Source organism: Ovis canadensis, chromosome 7 (genome assembly GCF_042477335.2).
Source record: "Ovis canadensis isolate MfBH-ARS-UI-01 breed Bighorn chromosome 7, ARS-UI_OviCan_v2, whole genome shotgun sequence".
Classification (NCBI taxonomy): Eukaryota; Metazoa; Chordata; class Mammalia; order Artiodactyla; family Bovidae; genus Ovis; species Ovis canadensis.
The window spans coordinates 66,448,991-66,467,395 of NC_091251.1; the positions used below are offsets into that span (position 1 = coordinate 66,448,991).

Here is an 18,405-nt window from a genome sequence, read left to right on the forward strand (position 1 = left end):
AGACTGAATCCCAGGTACTAGGCAGGTGGTTCTAAACTGTTTCCTTCTCCCATGTATTCTTATAGTGTCATGCTAGGAATAGGGCCCAGGTCTGACTTCCTGATCACTCTCATACCTAGTTCTTGCCAGTCCCTTTACTTTTGCCTGAACCCTGTATTAGAAGAAGGACCTCTATATTCCTAGACAAATCAACCCTTAGTGAGAATTCACACACTCTATAAGCATGCCCTTAGGCCAGCCTCCTAAACATGGCCATCGACCCAGATAGAACAAAAACCATGTTTGAGAATCTCTTTTAGCCTTGGTGATTTGGGTTCTTCACTCTGAGTTTCCCATAACCATCATCTAAGCCTGTCTTAATTTAAATACCCCACCAACTAAGAGCTTCTATTAAGAACCATGGCAACAGTCATTGGGTGACTGTTATCTCAGCTCTCCTTTCACTACATTATAAGCATCATAGTGGCAGGGATTTTTAGATGAATTGTTCTCTGTCTTATTTCCAAAATCTGAAACAATACCTGAAACATAGCAGACAGTCCGTATTTGTTGAAATGTAGAGTGGATTTATTTTTATTGTGCTACTATTGGGTCCAAACCTAGGAAATCATCACTGGGAAAGCAAGCACAAAGCTAAGCAAAATAGCGCCAGGCAGATTACTGTGTATGAATACCAGATTGTTATTCTGTCTTGTGTTATTCAATCAGATTGGACTATTTAGAAATTTCAGACCTTAAGGGCCAATTAGACTGAGATTCCTAATCAACCCCAGTAGCTCCTCATGGTGAGTAGGAATTGGTGATGGATGGAGCACTCAGCAGTGATTTGCCCACTGCCAACTGTGTGTCAATGGTGCTGGCCTACCCACTGTCGACTTGTCTCAGATTTTATAGCACATTCCTTCCTTGGAAGAGATGACTGAGATTTTTACTGTACATCCCTTTAATTCAAATAGAATAGGGCTATTAAAACAGAAGGGCTACCATTTTCCACATGGCCAAGTCATTTTTCTTCATGTAAAGGCAAATATTTCATGCTTCACATTGAGGGTACCTGGGACTTGCAGCACCAGGAACTAGAAATTATTCACTCCAGCATTTATATTAGTTGCCCATGTAATGACTTAATGTGACAGCTTGTCAAGAATGACATTTAATATGCCTGTTGTACGGAAGTCATATTTCATTTGCTTTTTGAGACATTGGCCCCAGGGAAACGGGCTTTATGAGTTTTAGCAGGAACTATTGGGCTTGGTTCATCCAGCCAACACTCACACAGAAAAATCTTTTACAGAGGGCTTCTGAAACTCAATACTAAAATTAAAATGAATACTTTTAAGTAAAGGAACAGTTGACCACTAGCTATTTTAACCATACAGTGAGGGTGTGCTCTCTGTCAGAGCTTCAGAAAATGTAGTGGTATTCCTCTGATTTCTATTGCTTTCCTCTTAACTTTCATAGGGATGAGTATTTGTGCTTTAAACCAAAGACAATATTTTCAAACATCAAAAAAAAAAACAGTCTAGAAGTCTATCAATAAAAACCTTCCATTTTGATTATTTCCTCTAAAGCAAAAGACTGGATACTCTGAGATTCAGTAAGCAATATGAGGCTTTTTCATGTATCAGAGAATGTTTATTTTCTCTTGTATCCAAACTACACTGGAAGTATTACATGGCATAATAAACCCAACAGATAAAAATAAGCCCCTGGAAAAGCAGTCATGTTTTAAAAATATCATGGCACAATACAAAATGTTCTGAACATGCTGTAGCACCCAGATATTCAAACAGACATGTACTACTGCTGATATATATTGGGCTGAGGGGATTTGCTGATGGAGACCTAGGAAAGGTTGGCTTTGGGTGGAAGATGACAATGAAAGAAGAGAAAATGAGAAATAAAAATGTAAATAATGGTGTTTACATGTCAAATATATAGAAATTTAAAACAAGCAATGACGGTGGCCATGTTTTTATTCTCTAAGAAAGACAAAGTCTCTAAAATTGAGGGAGGTAGTACACAGTTGCAATAATCTGTGCACAGGGGCACAGATAAATTTTCTTGGATACAAGCCCCATAGTGGCTGGCAGGATGCAGTTACCATGGCACAACATCCACCTGGTCATTGGAATTGGAATTACCTGTTTTTTGTTTTGTTTTGTTTTGTTTTTTAACCCAAAGCTTTTAACTGTGTGGATCACAAGAAACTGGAAAATTCTGAAAGAGATGGGAATACCAGACCACCTGACCTGCCTCTTGAGAAATCTATATGCAGGTCAGGAAGCAACAGTTAGAAGTGGACATGGAACAACAGACTGGTTCCAAATAGGAAAAGGAGTACGTCAAGGCTGTCTACCGTCATCCTGATTATTTAACTTATATGCAAAGTACATCATGAGAAGCGCTGGACTGGAAGAAACACAAGCTGGAATCAAGATTGCTGGGAGAAATACCAATAACCTCAGATATGCAAATGACACCACCTTTATGGCAGAAAGTGAAGAGGAACTAAAAAGCCTCTTGATGAAAGTGAAAGAGGAGAGTGAAAAAGTTGGCTTAAAACTCAACATTCAGAAAACGAAGATCATGGCATCTGGTCCCATCACTTCATGGGAAATAGATGGCAAAACAGTGCAAACAGTGTCAGACTTTATTTTTGGGGGCTCAAAAATCACTGCAGATGGTGATTGCAGCCATGAAATTAAAAGACGTTTACTCCTTGGAAGGAAAGTTATGACCAACCTAGATAGCATATTGAAAAGCAGAGACATTACTTTGCCCACAAAGGTCCGTCTAGTCAAGGCTATGGTTTTTCCAGTGGTCATGTATGGATGCATGAGTTGGACTTTGAAGAAAGCTGAGTGCCGAAGAATTGATGTGTTTGAACTGTGCTGCTGCAGAAGACTCTTGAGAGTCCCTTGGACTGCAAGGAGATCTGACTAGTCCATTCCGGGGGAGATCAGTCCTGGGTGTTCTTTGGAAGGAATGATGCTAAAGCTGAAACTCCAGTACTTTGGCCACCTCATGCAAAGAACTGACTCATTGGAAAAGACTGATGCTGGGAAGGATTGGGAGCAGGAGGAGAAGGGGATGGCAGAGGATGAGATGGCTGGATGGCATCACCGACTCGATGGACATGAGTTTGAGTGAACTCCGGGGGATGGTGATGGACAGGGAGGCCTGGCGTGTTGTGATTCATGGGGTCACAAAGAGTCGGACACAACTGAGCAACTGAACTGAACTGATCCATGTTACACTTGAAGCCAGTTAAATCATTCATGAGTGTGAGACCCAGGCATCAAGGTTTGAAAGCTCCTCTAGGCGATCCTAGATGGCTCAGATGGTAAAGAATCTGTGTGCAGTGCAGGAGAAACCTGAGTTTGATCTCTGGGTTGGGAAGATCCTCTGGAGAAGGGAATCACAATCCACTCCAGTATTCTTGCCTGGAGAATTCCATGGACAGAGGAGCCTGGCAGGCTACAGTCCAGGGGTTACATACAGTAGAAGGACACAACTGAGCAACACACACATACACATAAACACACACACACACACCCCTACAGGCAATTCTAATGAGCCAAATTCAAGAATCCCTGATCTAGATATTTGCAATCTATTTCTACCTTCTAATCATGTTGGTTCTTTCATTCAATAAGGAATTGACAAAGCATCTATCTCATGCCAGACTATGTAGTAGGCATTAGGGATGAAAACATTTACAAGGACATCAAACAAGATGCAGTTCTTACCCTCATGGAGTCAAAAGGGAAGGTTTATGTAAAATAATCAAATTGTACTAAGAAAAATAATAAAAGCACCAGCTCATATTTATTGTATACTGTACCCTAGGCTGCGTAAGCATGTTAAACACTTATCCACTCCCTTCATCTACTGTATTATTATCACATCACTATACATATGAGAGAACTCAGGCCCAGAGAAGTTACATAACTTGCCAGATATAATAAGCTAATTTAGTAGTCCAAATGGGATTCACCCCAAGCAGCCTTCACTCTTAACCATACCATGCTCTGGAGTTTGTGATTAAATGCTAGGAAGGCCCAGAGGAAGAAACAAATAATTGAACCAAAAGGGGAGGGAGGTGTTTGGGAAAGCCTCAAAAATGAGGCAACATGTGGACTATGTAGAAATTTAGCAGGAATTTTCAGGTGGAAAAGTGTGTTTGGATGGAATAGCATTTGTAAAGATATGAAGGTACATGAATATTTGCGCAAGACAGGATAATTTGTATGATAGTGCAGCTGAGGCTTTGAGGAAATTTGTTCAGGGTGAGACTTTCTGCATTGTTCCCAGTTATTCTTAGAACTTTGGAATAAACATAACAAACAAGCGGCCCAAGCAGAATGCTTTTCCCCAGACTATGATCAATGCATAGTTAGTAGCTGACTCTGCACCTACCAATTCCTCATTGTTTAAAGATGTCCTAATCACCATAGCCAGGGAGAGTCCAGATTTCCGGGCAGCCAGGGTCTTAAAAAATTAAAACAAACAAACAAAAAAACAATCGTGAGTTACTGATACATGAGGTGACTGTTATTTACCTATTACTCAGCGGAAGATGAAAATGTAAGAGTATAGACTATCACTGTTCACACTTTAGGTAACAGGGACCTACTATATTCAGTAGTCAGCCAATTCATCTAGAATGTGGAATCACAGAACATTAAAGCTAAAAACGTCCCTTTTAGATCATCAAACCTAGACCCTACATTTTACAGATGATAAAACTGAGGCCCAGTAAGAAATACTCTGTAACCCAAGGTTTCTAGGCTAGCATGAGACTTCTAAAACATTGTTTTTCTCCAAAATGACCATAATCACATGCCTTCATAAAACAGGACCATTGATACAGAGCCAGCTCACCTTTCTGATAGCCCTGAATCACAACAGGTATTAGGTGATTCTTGAGTTGTCTATAGTTTCCTGGAATATGCTTCCATATCTAGCCAATGTATTTTCTTACCAAGTATACATTTTATCAAGTGAGAATCATCATTCCCAGATTTGTTCTCTTCACTCAATGCTGGTAACTTAGGTGATTTTAAGTAATAGTTACATTCCTTTAGTTTCCCCTGAAAAATAGAACCATTATACGGCTCCCACTAGAAACATACACGATATAAGGTTAATGTACTCAGTGGTACTATAGAGAACTGTTGAAATCAGTTCTACATGGGAATGTTAACTATTCTCCCCCATTAGGAACAAAGGGAAGTCACAGTGGAATAATTCATGTGGTCAGAAATATATCTACTTGCAGCCACAAAGACACTGTGCCTAGTTAAGTTCAGTATAGTCCTAAGTGGGGAGGTGACTTTCCATCTGTCTCTACCCCTACCCTGTAAACTTATAGGGCACTTATCTCCAAAGATAGTCTTTTATCTCTGACAACTACTGTCCCTCAAATTATATTTTTAGTCTATTTTAGTCCATATTTGCACTTGCTATTTACATAAGTTGTCCTATCTTTCAGAATGGAGATGTTAAATTCTTCTAGAACCCAAACTTATTATTCTTATATGTTTCTGTCTTTTTATTTCCCCACCATGTTCTCTTGGATTGCATGAATAAGAGCAGTATTTGAGAAGACTGCCAAATATTAAATAAATTTAAAATCACTTACCATGGCCTGAAGAGTCCAAGTGATAGAGAAAATAAAATACAAATAATTAGACATATGAGAAAAGAACATAATAAAGTTAAATAAGCCTAATGCTAAAAAATGATGTCACAGTACAACAGCAGGAATCTGAGATAACTGTACAGACATATCATGCTTTCCAGCATAAGATTTTTCCAGAAAAGACTTTGTCTTTTCTAATTTAAAGCTAAAGTGATGATCTTCAGATAAAGGTTTTCACAGCAAAATTTAAAATTGCGAGTATCAAGAATCTGTATACATTGGTGTACAAGGGAAACTTCAGTTTCTCTGGGGGAAATATATTTTCATGCAATAAACCATTAAGAATATGGCTCTAAAACATGAAAACACTGTGAATGATAGAAAACATTTCTTTTTCCTGTTGATGGGCTATTTTTTAGACTTTAATACAGACTATTATTAATTCTTTTCATTTCTCAGCAGTCTCCAGCATATTTCCTTATAGCAGAGTTTGTTATTCAGAGTTATATTCAGGGCTAATATAGGCTTTAATGACCTGGAAGCTATGGTTTTCTTTGGAGAGTGAAACAGCTTATTAATTTGGTTAGATGTGATCTTACTACAAAAGAATAAAGAACTGATTAACATTGTCTGCTTGCTTTATAAAATGCTAAAAGATTATAGGGTTAAGGTGAAGACTTCAAATCCAGCCTTCTACTGCAAATTAAACTCATGGTCATTTATAAAATTGAGCACATCAAAGCCCAATTGTAGAAGACCACTTGGCATGTTGTATGACTTCCTTTTTGCTCAATTATAGCACTATTTTAACTCAATCTGTAATTTCACCTAATATCAAAAGCCATCAAAAGGTTAGAGCTATTTCCTCCATCTAATCGACTTTAAAGAGAAAATAAGCCTAATGCTGCTAGCATCCAGCTTCTCCTGTGTTTTACGCTATGAAATATTTACAGGCTAGGCATTTAATGAGAAGGACAATATGACATCTAATAAAGACAACACATGCAGTCAAAATGAACTGAACAGGAGTGACTCACCACATCTCGTACAATAGGCAGAGTTTTCTTTCTGCGGAGATCTGGCATACTGTCAATACCATAAAGTCCCCGACCAGCTCTGAAAGAGGGGGAAAGGAATGATTTCAATGGGGAATAGAGTTCCTATTAAAAAAATTCCTCTGTCTGTAGTATAAAGTCTGTGAAAGAAAGGTTAAGGGATTACCATAGTGGTTAAGATAGCAGCAAAGACCCAAGACTCAAGGACCTTGCCCCCAAATAAGAGACCAACTATCACACATAGTGATCACTCTACATCTTAGATAGTTTCATATTTTGTAGAATTATATATGGTCTGGTTTGACACATTGTTTTATTGTACCACAGAGAGGATAATTAAAATCATTATGTATATGGAACTTTGCACCTAGAGGAAGAAACAGATTCAAACCAGTTTTGGTAAAAGTTTCATCTGTCTGCAATGATAAAAAAAAAATACTTTTATTGTAAAAATACTATTTTTGTGTGTGTGTACATTGTGCCTCCACAGATTGAACTCCAAGCAGCATCTTAAGAATTTATCAACATATTTAAAATACTAGTGATTATCCCAGTACCATAATTTCCACTTATCTGAATTATCCAAAGATAAATGCACAAGATTAAATGTTGTGTAAGCATGTTCACTGCAACTTTCTCTACCAACAACAAAAGCTAGGTGACCTAAATATTCAGTAACAGTATACTGATTGAATGAATTGTAGAATACTACACAGTGGAAGTGATGCAATCATTAAAGCAAATAAGCTAAATACCCATGTGCATATATGAAAAAATATAGTATGTTAAGAAAGCACATTTCCATATTATTAAGATTCCTATTGACCCTCATATGCATGGGTGCTTATATACGCATGGAAAATGTCTAGAAATATATTCACCAAATTGATAACCGTAATTACCTCCGTGGAATAAAATTGGATGAGAGAAAGAGAGAAGACTCCCTATGTTATAAATTTAGTAATGTTCAACATTTTTATACTGCGCATGTGTTATATCTGCCATTTAAAATAATTTTAAATATATTAATATTTGTTTATTACAATAAATTTAATACATTGAATTTGATTTTTCTTGCATCGAAGCCAGTCTTTTTATACAACCAAAAAGGTGCTATCATCATCATCCCCTTCTCATTTGAACTGCACAACTCCTGCTAACCTCTAGCTGAGAGCCAGCTTTTGCACCAGAAATATAACAATGCAGGCACAATGTTTTAGCTGGGCAGCTCTGCCATTGAAACAGGCTGCAACAGTCAATTAAAGGTTATCAGCATTTTAATATTCAGTTTTCACTGACACAAAGATTGTCTTTTCATTCCTGCTGCTTAATTTAACAAATGCGAACCTTTGTCTTATTGCATCTCTTAGTACCTAACAGTCTGCGCTCTAATACTTCCAGTTTGGTGATCTTGGACAATTGATAAAAATCCATCATCCAACTCATATAAAGTAGTAGTCAGAGCAAAATATTAATGATGGTAATAAACAGTAATAATGCCATAACTTACATGTTTGAAAATAAGGACCAAATCCAGTAATACATGTAAAATATTAAAACCATTGCACATGGTTGTGTTACTGTCAGTGATGAACAGAGTATACTTAAGGTCATGCACTTGAAATTAAAGTTACTTATAGGTCACAGAATACAGGACAAGAGTAATTATGGGGCAGAGACTAAGGAAGAGGAAAGAAAGAATGGGAAGGAATAAAAGATGGGAGGGGAAACAGGGTGTGGTAGCTGGAGATGACATTTAACAGTTAAGCAGTCCACCACTGAACCTGTGAAAAAAGGAGTTAATACAGCTTCTGTTGTCTGACACTCTAGAGCAGCTGATTGGTGGCTCAGCAGTAATGAATCTGCCTGCAACGTGGGAGACCTGGGTTCGATCCCTGGATTGGGATGATCCCCTGGAGGAGGGCATAGCAACCCACTCCAGTATTCTCTCCTGGAATATCCCCATGGACAGATGAGCCTGGCAGCTACAGTCCATGGGTTCACAAAGAGTCAGAAATGACTGAGTACATAAGACACTCTCTAGGTCAAGGGCTGTGATAGTCACAGTGACAAAGAGGAAGAATTGAGATCACAAAAGACACATTGGCAACATTCTATCATGAACTCCAAGAAACTGCAGAGTACAGAAGGGCAGTATATTTTTTTTTTCTTCTCAACACTCATCTTCAGAAAGACTGGCTTCCCTGGTGGTGCAGAGGTTAAAGCGTCTGCCTGCAATGTGGGAGACCTGGGTTCGACCCCTGGGTCGGGAAGATCCCCTGGAGAAGGAAATGGCACCCCACTCCAGTATTCTTGCCTGGAGAGTCCCATGGACGGAGGAGCCTGGCGGGCTACAGTCCACGGGTCGCAGAATCGGACACGGCTGAGCGACTTAACTTCACTTTCACTGCTATCTCAGTGTGGCATCCTGCTTCACTCCTATTCTCTTTCCATATTCTTCTCTCCCTGCTTGTTCATGCTTGAACCTCCCCCACCATACACACATCTCAAACACTAAATATATGTGAAAATAAATAGATGGGAAAGGATTATGTAAGTAGGTTTCCAAAGCATTTTTCCACTTTCATTTGCTCCAATCTAAAACTCTGATTCCTTGCAGTTTCTACTTTCACTCCTCTGTGAACAGAATAATAATGGCATAAAATGTTCATCAATAAATGTCTTTCCACCACATTACATAGCAATCACACTAACTCACTGCCTCCAAGTGTTTTGAAATGTTTTGACTCCTAAATAATGTGACTTTAATAACTTTGTAGAGAAACATATCCAATTGTGATAATGGTTGAGAAAGTGATTTATAAACTGCAAAGTGTTCCTATCAATAACAGATTATTTATTATCTTTGTGTTTTCCTTCTCAAGGAACTTAAATTCCAAAGCCCATCTAGAATTTGGAATAACTCTATATATTCACAAATTCAGGAATAAATAATGCACATATATGTTCTTGAATCATACTTCACCCTTATGCTTGTCTCATCAAAAGAGAGATACACAAGGAATGAGGCCAAACTTGAGCCAAAGTTAGAACACATGGAACCAAAATACATCTCTGTCTCATCTGAGATTGTTATTTAATTTAATTAAACCTATATTTTATAATTTTTAAAAATGCAATGCAGTAAAATATATTTTCTTAAGCTTCATAGGTAGTGCCCAAAGTGTTCTTCATCAGGTTGTGTTTTCTTATTTTACATTTTTACTATTACTCTAAGAAGTTTGGATAAACATATACATTAAAGAGCTTATCCATCAACTAATAATAAAGCTTTTATTTCAAACTTAAAAAAAAGATCCTGCCCTAATAGCCTCACTTTTTGAATAGAGAAGTGCTTGGTAAATACTGTGAAGTGCTATACAAACGTCAATTATTTGTGTAATAGTTACTGAGAGGCTTCCTAAAGAGGAGAGGTCTGGGAGTGATTAAATAACAACAACCAAAAAAAGGTGACTCTTGGAAAGAACACAGTAGGTAAGGAAATAATTGATTTTTTGGCAAGAGGTCAGGCTCATGGATATCAGTTAAAATCCAGAAGAAACTAGTTAGGCTGGATGAGGAGGAGGTCAGAGACAGTCATCAACAGGGGCAACAGCAGGCAGGTAATTCTGAAGGGAAATCTAATTTTAGGGAAGAGCTGTTTGATTTCACCCCTTTCTGTAATAGCTGATTGGATTATGCTGTCTCTAATGTAGCCAGCAAACTAGCTAATTCTAGCTGACATTTAAATGTGCTTACCAGGAGCCAGATATAATACTAATCATCAGATTCAATCTTTACAAGTATTATGTCATTTTATTCTCAAAAAAATCCACTGAGGAACAGGTACAATTATTTCTCCCATTCTATGGATGAAGAAAGTAAGGCACAGAATAGTTCAGAATCATCCCAAAGATCATGATCTAAGTCAGAGTTAGCACTATCATACTCTACTGCTTTTATGATTACACAATTCCACATTTACAACAATATGAGTTGAGGCTTCTCATTAATCCCATTTTACCCTTATTAAATCTTAAGGACAGCAACTTCCCCAGGCCTAGAAATACCTGGTAGAGCTTGATATCCATTGTGGGAGTGTCTTGCCTTGAATATCATGTTCTTAATAACATATATAAATATATATATAACTATATTAATATATATAATATAATGCATATTAATATTAATAACATATATATAATGTATATATTTTCTAGATTTAAGAGGCCTGTCCCAGTTGATTTAGAGGTGTCTCTAGTATTTGAATTAAAAAAATGTATTCAAAGGCTATTATCTTCAGTAGAGAAGCCCTGTATCACTGTATAAAATAGTCCCAATCCTCCCCAAGTGGCTCCTCTCCAGCTATTCAAGTGTTCCCCTGATGAAAAAGGAGTCTTTAGACTACAGGCATTACAAATGAGACAAAGGCATCAGGAGATCCACAGAAATGTCTGGAATGTCAATGACCACATATAATTGACAATGGATATAATTTTATAGGCTAAATTAAGTGAGAGGTATTCTAATTCAACATTTGTTCTCTTAAAAAGCTTTTATATTTTTCATGGCTTTATTTCTTACTTCTTCACCTAATTATACTAAAAGGAGTTTACTGAGTTTAATAAAATCTGTGTATAAAAATGTATGGCTACATACCTTGAGTCAGGTTCAGTTAATTATTTCATTACAGAAAAAAATAATACAAATTTTCTAAAAGATATACATGGCATTCAGTAATTTTTTTTTCTGTTGCCAAGCATAATCACTTTATTTTTATTTAATTTATTTTTAGTTTTTTATTTTTTTAATTTTAAAATCTTTAATTCTTACATGTGTTCCCAAACATGAGGTTCATAGAGTTTTTTTTTGTTTTTGTTTGTTTGTTTGTTTTTTTAAAATTTTTACTTTATTTTACTTTACAATACTGTATTGGTTTTGCCATACATTGACGTGAATCCACCACGGGTGTACATGCATTCGCAAACATGAACCCCCCTCCCACCTCCCTCCCCACAACATCCTTCTGGGTCATCCCCGTGCACCAGCCCCAAGCATGCTGTATCCTGCATCAGACATAGACTGGCGATTCAATTCTTACATGATAGTATACATGTTTTAATGCCATTCTCCCAAATCATCCCACCCTCTCCCTCTCCCTCTGAGTCCAAAAGTCCACTATACACATCTGTGTCTTTTTTGCTGTCTTGCATACAGGGTCATCATTACCATCTTTCTAAGTTCCATATATATGTGTTAGTATACTGTTTGGTGTTTTTCTTTCTGGCTTACTTCACTCTGTATAATCGGCTCCAGTTTCATCCATCTCATCAGAACTGATTCAAATGTATTCTTTTTAATGGCTGAGTAATACTCCATTGTGTATATGTACCACAGCTTTCTTATCCATTCATCTGCTGATGGACATCTAGGTTGTTTCCATGTCCTGGCTATTATAAACAGTGCTGTGATGAACATTTGGGTACATGTGTCTCTTTCAATTCTGGTTTCCTTGGTGTGTATGCCCAGCAGTGGGATTGCTGGGTCATATGGCAGTTCTATTTGCAATTTTTTAAGGAATCTTCACACTGTTCTCCATAGTGGCTGTACTAGTTTGCATTCCCACCAACAGTGTAGGAGGGTTCCCTTTTCTCCACACCCTCTCTAGCATTTATTGCTTGCAGATTTTTGAATTGCAGCCATTCTGACTGGTGTGAAGTGGTACCTCATTGTGGTTTTGATTTGCATTTCTCTAATAATGAGTTATGTTGAGCATCTTTTCATGTGTTTGTTAGCCATCCGTATGTCTAGAGTTTTAAAAAATATTTACTGGTTGAGTCACTAGGCTCTTGCCTTCTTTCAGTGACTAAGTCTTTGCCTGCTAACCCACTTTAGTGTGTGGTCCTTAACTTTCCCCCTGGTCCTCAGGCTTCTGTCTCATACTTTCCATGTGCTATTTCACAGATAAGAATCTTTCATTCCAAACCAAGACCATGGATAACTTAATATCTCATCTCCCCAGTGGCCAGGCTTGCTCACTTGACCTTCCATATTTCAGTCTTCTCTGTTACATGCCAGAGTTGGCTATAGGGAAGTAAAGGTTACTGAGTTTCATTTCTCACTTTTTTGAAACCTATATTCTATCAGGGACATCCACATGAACAAACAAAATTCTGTTTTACAGGGACTATGGGGAAAGACTTAGAACAACTGTTCTCAAATATTTTTCAGCTTCAGTTCAACCAAAGAGTAGGATACCATTCTCTCAGTAACAAATATTTAATTTTAACCCATACAGCTGCTGAGAAGTCCATCTGAAAAGCAGGAGTCATGATCCTACCCCTTCTTCATTCCCTTACTCCCAAGTCTCTCCCACTGAGCATCACTGATGTTGAGGTTGCAGTCAAGTAGAGCTGGTAGAGCTGGGGAACATGCGCTTACACCTGCCTTATGGGCTGATGACTGTTACATTCACGTTTCATTTGAGAGGTCAGTCAGTGTTAGCTTATGCCACTGAGTGAGGAGACCAGTACCAGTAGAGGAAATAACAGAGTAAAATTAGACAAGGAAGGAATCGTGTAATGTCTCCAAGGATCTATAAGGAGTTCAAGATGACTAGAACAAGGAAGTATAGGGACAAGTCCAAAAAGATGAGACTGGAGGAGAAATCATACCTCACTGAATTCTGGTATCTTGTGGGCATTGAGGCATATTTGAGTGTAAAAGATGACATTTTCAAGTTTGTGTTCTAGAAAAATCACTCTGTTAATGATATTTAAAAACAAAAAAAGTGGATGGGAAAATTTTTAAGAGATTAGTTAAGATAGTGAAGCCTGGGCTATGGGAAGCCGTCAATGGGAAAGTTCAGGAGAAAGGCAACTATGCATTTTTATGCTTTTATACTTTAGAACAAATGGAGACACATGTTAATAATCGATGGTGTTTCAGAAACATTGGTAGCCAAGCAGCAGTTGTAAGAGATTATAGGCCTGAATGCTTGTTAAACTTAGTTAAAAATTGCCCTGGGAAAACAAAGTCATTTTATTCTTATTGCTAGTGATATGGCTGGACAGTTGCTCCAGTTTAGAAACATAAGGATGATTTGAGGAAGGATCACACAAGAAATAGTAATGAAGCACAGTTATTCATAATACCCAATCACTGTTGCTCTTGATGGCTTCAGTTCAGTTCAGTCCCTCAGTCGTGTCTGACTCTTTGTGACCCCATGAACTGCAGCACCCCAGGCCTCCCTGTCCATCACCAATTCCCAAAGTTTACCCAAACTCATGTCCATCGCGTCGGTGATGCCATCCAACCATCTCTTCCTCTGTCGTCCTCTTTTCCTCCCACCCTCAATCTTTCCCAGCATTAGGGTCTTTTCAAATGAATCAGCTCTTCGCACCTGGTGGCCAAAGTTGATGGCTTAAAGGACAATAATTTGGAAAAAGCTCCAGATAATGACAGTTCTGAGTTGAGTAATTCTGAAAAGCTGGATTCTGAATAATAATTTGTTTATATTTTCCTTTTCATATGTAAGAAAAATATATATGACATGAAAGAAATCTATGCCACAGAGTCACTTAAAGAGGGCCCTTCAATAAGTATAAAATTTAAATTCTAATTTCAAGGAGAGCATGGTGTCAGAGATTAATTTGATTTTTCCCCAATGGTATAGAAAATAACATTTCATCTTATGACAGATAATATCTTAGTTTTGATGAGATAAAGAATCAATAAATATTTAGGAATTTCTAATTAATTGCCTATGGGGAGTGAGTCGTCAACTACACAAATACTCATTCATTGTTGACAATAATGGAAATCTTTTCCAGAAAATGAAGAAAAGGAAAGAAAATATCCTAAATGACATATCCTAATATGCTGCAGGTGAATAAAGTGTATCATAGTCATCAAGAAAAGTGTTAAAATGGGTGTAAGATACATCACATTAATCAGTAAAAGCAATATTGGTCATTGTATGTTTATCGTTAAGTAAGGTAATAAACGCAAAGAGTTGTCTTTTAAAGTCGGAAAGGGTGTACAGCTGTGCTAGAGGAGAGGGAGTTAAAATGAGTTAAACTTTTACATTGCCTTAATATTCCATAATGCTAAAAAAGATTGATTGTATAACCCTGCCCAATAATTGCCTTGGGAACATAGAAATAAACAGAAGTATTATGTTTTTTTTCAGGCTTATAGTCTTCAATTAATTTAACAACTCCTTTGGATATAAGCAGAGTCTACCAGTTTTCTGATTTCTAATAGAAATCAGCAAGTCTCCAAATATTACCAATTAAGCATCAAGCTTCCACATGTGGAAATAGGACATCTTTGTCCCATAATCAGAAAGTGCTACTTTCAGGAAACCTGCTTATAGTTTTCATGCATTACTCCTCTTGTGTCTTCTCAGAGTTCTTTTTCAGTCTGAATAGACTCAGTATGTTATCACGTCAATTTTGGAGTAAAAATAACTGCCATGTATTTAGTAAAATCAGCTTTACCCCTCCTACCTGTGTGTCAGATTTCTTGAAATTACTGAATGCCTTCCCAAACATTGGCTTTGTTGTGAGCACCAATTGAGAAAATATGTGTAAGTAGATTATGTATTATTGGTAACAATTATTTCATTATAGACTTTTCTAAATAGGAACATCATTGAAATTGATTGAATGTATGCTGGCCCACTGCTGCCCTATGGCTAAGCTACATTCGTCCAACTAGGGAACATATTAGTAACAGAGTCTCTCGCAGACACACACTTGTGGGTAGCTATCTACTTAAAGAATTAAAGAAAAAGGCAGCAAGACAAAGTTGCAATTGCACCAAGTATGGTATTCTGAGCACCATTAACTTCCTCTTCTGACTCAGCTTTGGTCTGGGCTTCTTTCCTCTGATCTTATTTTGGTTAGTGCCTCAGCCCTGATGAGCATGTGTCTTGGCTGGGTTTATTCCTTGCCTAACCCTCATATATAATCCTGCTTCCAGTTATTTATGTTAGACAAAGGTCTCACAGATGCTCGAACCAAGTTCATTTTTTCTGCTAGTTCTAATTTTGAAAAACACTGCTTTTATCCTCTCAATTATTTAAGCTCTGACTTAGAAATAAAATTCAAAGCATAAAGCTTCTCCCTAATACTAATCATTCCAGACTCCTCTTCATTATTTCCTGGATTCTGTGAACTGTAGGCATAAAGTAGGATGGTTGTCTTTATGGAAAGCCGTATCTAGTCCTCTAAACTACCACTGATGATCCCAGTGGAGGGAGCTACATTAGAAACCAACACGATATCTCAATAAAACAGGTACAGCCATATATCCTTTTACCTTGCAGTATCATTAGGTCCTTGATGGAGAATGAGATGAGCTAACCCTAGGGATCTACTGGTTCCATATCCCTAGGTTCAATCAACTGCAGATTGAAAATACTTAGGAAAAGAAATTCAGAAATTCCCCAAGGTGAAAATTGAATTTTCTGTGTGCTGGAAACTATCTGCATAGCATTTACAACTATCTAAATAGCATTTGGGAGCCTCGAGTTGGACACAACTGAAGTGACTTAGCAGCAGCAGCAGCAGATGGCTCAGCGGGTAAAGAATCAGCCCGCAATGCAGGAAACACAGAAGACTCGAGTTCAATCCCCAGGTCAGGAATATCCTCTGGAGAAGGAAATCTACATTCTACTTGCTATTGTAAGTAATCTAGAGGTGATTAAAAGTATACAGCAGGATGTACATAGATTATGCTCAAATACTAACCCTTTTTTTATATATAAAGGACATGAGCACCTTCAAATTTTGATAAATGTGAGGGCCCTGGAACCAATCTCCTACAAATAGCAAAGGGTTGACTGCACTTGGTTTGAGTTTAGATGCCATGGTTGTATGAAAAATACAGAAAATTATGTGCAGTGGGACAATACTGTTCTCAATTGAGAGATCAGAGGAAGATGAAACTATGAGTTACAGCATATTCTTATCTTCCAACTCTTACTCATTCTGGGCATGTGTTAATAAGAGAGTGCACTGGCATGTTGAATTGCCATCACTTCTAAATGGTGTCCTTTCTCACTTTTGCTTTCACTCTTTCACTTTTTCTCTAATTCATACTAAACACGTATATGAATTAACCTCACCAAAGGAGGCAAGGAGCATGTTTGTTCTGGAGCACAGTGATACCAATAAATAGTTTTTAAGTGTTCTTGAATATTTCCACAAACTTATCAGCACTCTTACGTAAAGACTCCATTTTAGAACCAATTATCTTTCCGGCAGATTTTTTTGGATGTCTCCTTTTAATTTCTCTGCTTTTTGTACTATCACCATTTGCTCAATTGCAGAGGCTTAAAATCCTTCATAAGAGCTAACCCAAGTTGTAAAACTTGAACAACCTAAGAAATTAAACATTCCATCATTCTTGTATTTAGGCCTGCAGAAACTGAGCTGCAAGACATGTAAATGCTCGTTCAGGATAAGCAGCTTGTGGTACCAAGCTAGACATTCTCAGGTCTCCAGACCATCACTCATGCCCTTCTGTCTTCTTTGCTTCTCATATCCAAGAGGTATCAAGCCTTGTCCATTTCCATTTGTCATGGTCTCTTTTCCTTGTTCACATCCCCTCTCATTTCTTTCTTTCTTTACATCAGGATCACCACAATTTTTTGTGAATTTTACCCTGTTACACCTGGCATGCTTTCTGTTGACTTCCTAATTACTAACTTCCTTATCTGTAGTTCATATGGACAGAACTGTCACATCCATCTTGCTATGAGTATGTAGCCACGAGACTAACACGACAAAAGCAATGTTTTAAGAAGACTGGTCTGGCAGTGCGGTTCGTGATAGATTAGAGGACGGATCAAGGAGACAGAGATGGTCTGAAAGGCTGTTGAAGCAATTCTGGATTCCTTAACAAGGGTCTTGACTGAGGTGGTTTTTACCACTTTCTTTGGTAACCCCTTCATTCCACTTTGTGAACGCTGGTAAAGCTCCCAATTCAAACTGCTATAATATTTTAAAGAGTAAATGGTCTCGTTGTCAAGGAGAGCCTTTGTATTCTACTAAATTACTCTCTCCTTTCCTGGGCATTGACCTCTTGCCACCCTGCAATGCTCCTTAGCACTTTAAAGCAGGCTTTTTCTTTCAAATCTCTGTTCTTTTGAAACATGGTTTCAGAAGTGCTGACTACCTCATTATTCATTTTTACATTATTTTTCAAAAGCTAATGTCATTTTTAAGTTTTTAAAGACATAAAGGGGATGTGAAAGAGTCACCATTCTGGTAGTAAAGGGGATTGCAGGTTATAGTTTCAATTTTAAAACTATTTTTCATAGCAAAACAACCAAACGGTCCTAGATTTTAGTATAATGAGATGGAGAAGCGAAAAGCGAAAATGCAGCTGTTAAATGAACTTCTGAAAATTTCTCAACGTTAGTCTTATGAGGACAATGCCAGGTGTTGGGGATTAATTTCTAACAACTCAGTTATTATTGGAGAAGGCAATGGCACCCCCACTCCAGTACCCCTGCCTGGACAGTCCTATGGACGGAGGAGCCTGGGAGGCTGCAGTCCATAGGGTCATAGGGAGTCGGATATGACTGAGCGACTTCACTTTCATGCATTGGAGAAGGAAATGGCAACCCACTCCTGTGTTCTTGCCTGGAGAATCCCAGGGACAGGGGAGCCCGATGGGCTGCCATCTATGGGG

The 18,405-nt window shown here is 37.8% G+C and overlaps 1 protein-coding gene across 2 annotated transcripts in view; it reads right to left on the reverse strand.

Moving 5' to 3' along the window:
• The window catches only part of UNC13C (unc-13 homolog C), a 701,596-nt gene that overhangs the window by 408,101 nt on the left and 275,090 nt on the right, over positions 1-18,405 (reverse strand). For both annotated transcript variants that reach the window (XM_069596439.1, XM_069596440.1), the window contains 2 exons: positions 6,685-6,763; positions 4,423-4,494 (listed from right to left, as the gene is read on the reverse strand). In XM_069596439.1, coding sequence (XP_069452540.1) covers positions 4,423-4,494; positions 6,685-6,763 — 151 coding nt within the window. The remainder of the gene's footprint in view (positions 1-4,422; positions 4,495-6,684; positions 6,764-18,405) is intronic.